General features: G+C 36.5%; 1 protein-coding gene across 1 annotated transcript in view; it reads right to left on the reverse strand.

Moving 5' to 3' along the window:
• Window positions 1–3008, reverse strand: part of GCFC2 (GC-rich sequence DNA-binding factor 2) — a 16757-nt gene extending 13749 nt beyond the window's left edge. The window contains exons 1-3 of the mRNA XM_009696397.1: window positions 2945–3008; window positions 1853–1938; window positions 205–320 (exon numbers count right to left, since the gene is read on the reverse strand). Of these exons, the coding sequence (XP_009694699.1) occupies window positions 205–320; window positions 1853–1938; window positions 2945–3008 (266 nt within the window). The remainder of the gene's footprint in view (window positions 1–204; window positions 321–1852; window positions 1939–2944) is intronic.
• Window positions 3009–3343: the final 335 nt, after the last annotated feature.

Here is a 3343-nt window from a genome sequence, read left to right on the forward strand (position 1 = left end):
TCCCTACAACAAAGCATTGCCAGGTAAAGTTAAAAATTTGTCATACTCTACTGGACAACATAACAGGCATATTACAGATGATATAACAACCCAAAAATCCTCCAGTACTCTGGAAAAATAATAAGATTTCAAAGCTGTCATCTTTCATTCTGTGAAAAACACTCAAGACAACTCAAAAACTAAGTTCCTGAGAGCAGGATTTACCTTTCAGTCAGTCGTTTCTTCACAATTTCCAAGTTCACAGGTGGTAGAGAAACAGGGGGATCAAACTTTGATTTAGCTGGTTGAGACTTATGAAGGGAAGCATCATCATAAGTTTCCTACAAGAATTTTAAGTGTTAATTTTTAATACACCAGATACACAAGTTTTTACTCTGCAGCTCTACAGATAAACAAGATGTATCATTCGAGTACACAAGGTATATGATATAAAGATACATATTTCAATCATCAAATTAAGTACAGAAAATGTTGTACAGAAAAGTACAACACAAAAGCAAGGAAAACTGAAAGTATAAAACACTGCATATATCCATCATATAAAAACATACAGTGCATACACATATAAACAGCACAAAGTAATCCATAATTTAGGATACATTTAAGTTGCTGTCTTGGTCTGAAAATATTAACAGCTTTCAATAATGCAAAACGCTTCTATACTGACAGCTGAGACTTCACTGGTATCAAGGTTCTAAGTACAAAATGTAGACATAAACTACAGCCAAGCAGTGATGATAACATCTGATTTTACTAACATCTTTTTAAAAACTATTTTAATATATTTATGATAAATTATTTGCCATCTATCAGTCATTTAATGTTCTATTTTCTCATAGTAAACTTCCTGATTCCTCACCCCCAATAAATATGAATGCTGGCTTCTGACAAAGCCAGTGGCCAGAAGACAGATTTTTCAGGCTGACAACTTAGCTCAGCTGCAATTATAACTAAAAAAGGATTCCAGTGAATTTTAGCTCATAAATTAAAAGACTCTTTGCATTCTAAAACAGTAAAAGTTTGTATATTAAAATCTAACCAAAACAGTCATCTGAAGCAGTGAAGTCCATGACTAACAAGGTCTGCTACTAAAAATCGTTGCAGCTTCCTGAACAGTAGAAATTAACAGTTTTCTAGAAGACTATGAGGACCTAAGAACACCAATCATACTGGATTTGAAATTCAGAAGCAGAAAGATGTAACTTCCTCCCAGTCCTCTAACTACTCCTGTTTAAAAGGTAAAAATTTCTACAATTTTCTATTCTGACATAAAGAACTGGTTATTCAGATTTTCCTAGTCTGATCCAGAGTAGGTGATTCAACCCAGAAACAGAATTTCCAGCTCATTAGAAGATACACAGTTTATTTTTGCCAATTATTCACCAGGAAAAAAAAAAAAAAGAATTCCGCTGAACTGTGAAAAGAGCTCTCAGATTGCCACCCAACAGAAATCTAGCATAATAAAAGAATAATTTTTGCTTTGTGGCTTTTTAGCATTTGTATTATTTGCATATTCTTGCTTTCAAGATTCCTTGCATGGCACCAAAAAAAAAAAACAAAAAACAACCAGGGTTCAAAATTTTATTTTCTGCTTTTCACAGTGTTCCATCACATACGGATACCTGCCTTTGAGGTAGACAACACTACCCTGCTTCTATACAGTTGGACAGATATTACAGATTTTCATTATCATCCTCCCATATTTCTAATCATCTTTTCCCTGAAGAATCAGGGTATAACTTCCTAAAAACCCTTCTAATGAGAGGGCAGGAAGGAGGTATGACAGCAGTCCAGACAAGCTCTTGCCTATGAACAAAAAGCAGCTTCCAATGGTTAGGAAAGCACGTCTCACCTGAGAGATTTTAACTGCTTTCTTTATTTGCTGTTCTTCCCACATAATTTGTGCTTCATCTTCACTTGATTCATCACCCACAGACACTAGAAGTTAAAACAATCATTATCAGATGTAATTACATCCTTTATTTTTCCCTCCCATCTTCTCTTCCCTCCAAAGCAACAATGGTTCTCCCAATCATTACTGGGAAGTGATACACACAAAAAAACAGCAGATGAAAAACCTGCAGATGGAGGACTTCCAAACTCAAAAGCAAGGAAGGCTTGGAAATGGCTAGTGGTATTCGTAGAATTCACACCAATATTCATTTCCCCAACGTATCGTTTCTCAGACAACTACTACTGCAGTATGAGGAGCACAAACATCTCGTTTTTATGTCTCAAAGCAAAGCTGTGTATAATACATATAAATAAGAGTATAAGTACAGACTACAACACAGTGAGTGACATTATACATAGCAAATTCTTGAGTGTTGCAAAATGTACACTCTACTATAGATACAAAAATATTCCATTAACATTAATCAGAATTGCAGAATCAGCTCATAGTTATGCATTCCTTATAACCTTCATTCAAATAACAAAGTAAACCAGTGCTTCATAAACAAAACTGTAAGTAGCTATAAGAACATAAAAGCAAAGGAAAAGCCAGATATGCTTTGCGTGCAATGGGTTTGTTCGAAGGGTCTGAAGGGCTGGGTTGTTGGGTTTTTCTACCTTTTTCAAGAAGAGTCATAATGTCAATGCAGGGAGAGCACTCAGAAGACTGGACCAGAAGGAGGAGGCAGGATTTATAGCAACTTTAATCACATTAAATGCTGTGCCTCCTACAAAGCAATTTTTTGCAGTCAACAAAGCCAAAAAAACTTTTTTAGATGTTTCTCAAAGCATCCTGCACCACCACATTAGCGAGACCTGAACCAGGTTAACGTCCCATATAAACCTCAAGTACCAGCAGTACAGCCTTTTGCCAAGACCTGTGAGGAGCAAATCATTGTACTGCACTCACCCCTTACTAGACAAGTCCCACATTCTTCCAGACATCAGTAAAACAAAGCCACAGCCACGGGGACAAATGGCACAAACTCACCCACATGCTCAGTCATCCTCTGCCTAAGAGTTCTCATTTTAGGAACAAAATTGAGATGCTTCATGTCAGACTCATCTTCACTCTCTAAGTCACTGCTTTCTCTTCTCCGAGAGACCTGATGACTGTTTGAAACATCCAGTGGAATATAATCAGCTCGTGTCCTGGCTAAGTGACGTTTCCTCCGAGCAGCCTCAATACAAGCTGCTCTGGGTATATTATCTGCATTGAAGAGAAAGAAAATCTAAGCAAAAGACTAAAAGCAAGACTCTGTATCACTCCTAATGTCATCTAATATCAATAATCATCACAGTTCCGGATCACTGTACGATTCTGGATATAGGATACAAGACATTTTTCTATTAAGCTTACCATGTTGAATATAAGGAGATGGAAAAGCAT

Source organism: Cariama cristata, unplaced genomic scaffold (genome assembly GCF_000690535.1).
Source record: "Cariama cristata isolate BGI_N322 unplaced genomic scaffold, ASM69053v1 scaffold6903, whole genome shotgun sequence".
In the NCBI taxonomy this organism is placed as follows: domain Eukaryota; kingdom Metazoa; phylum Chordata; class Aves; order Cariamiformes; family Cariamidae; genus Cariama; species Cariama cristata.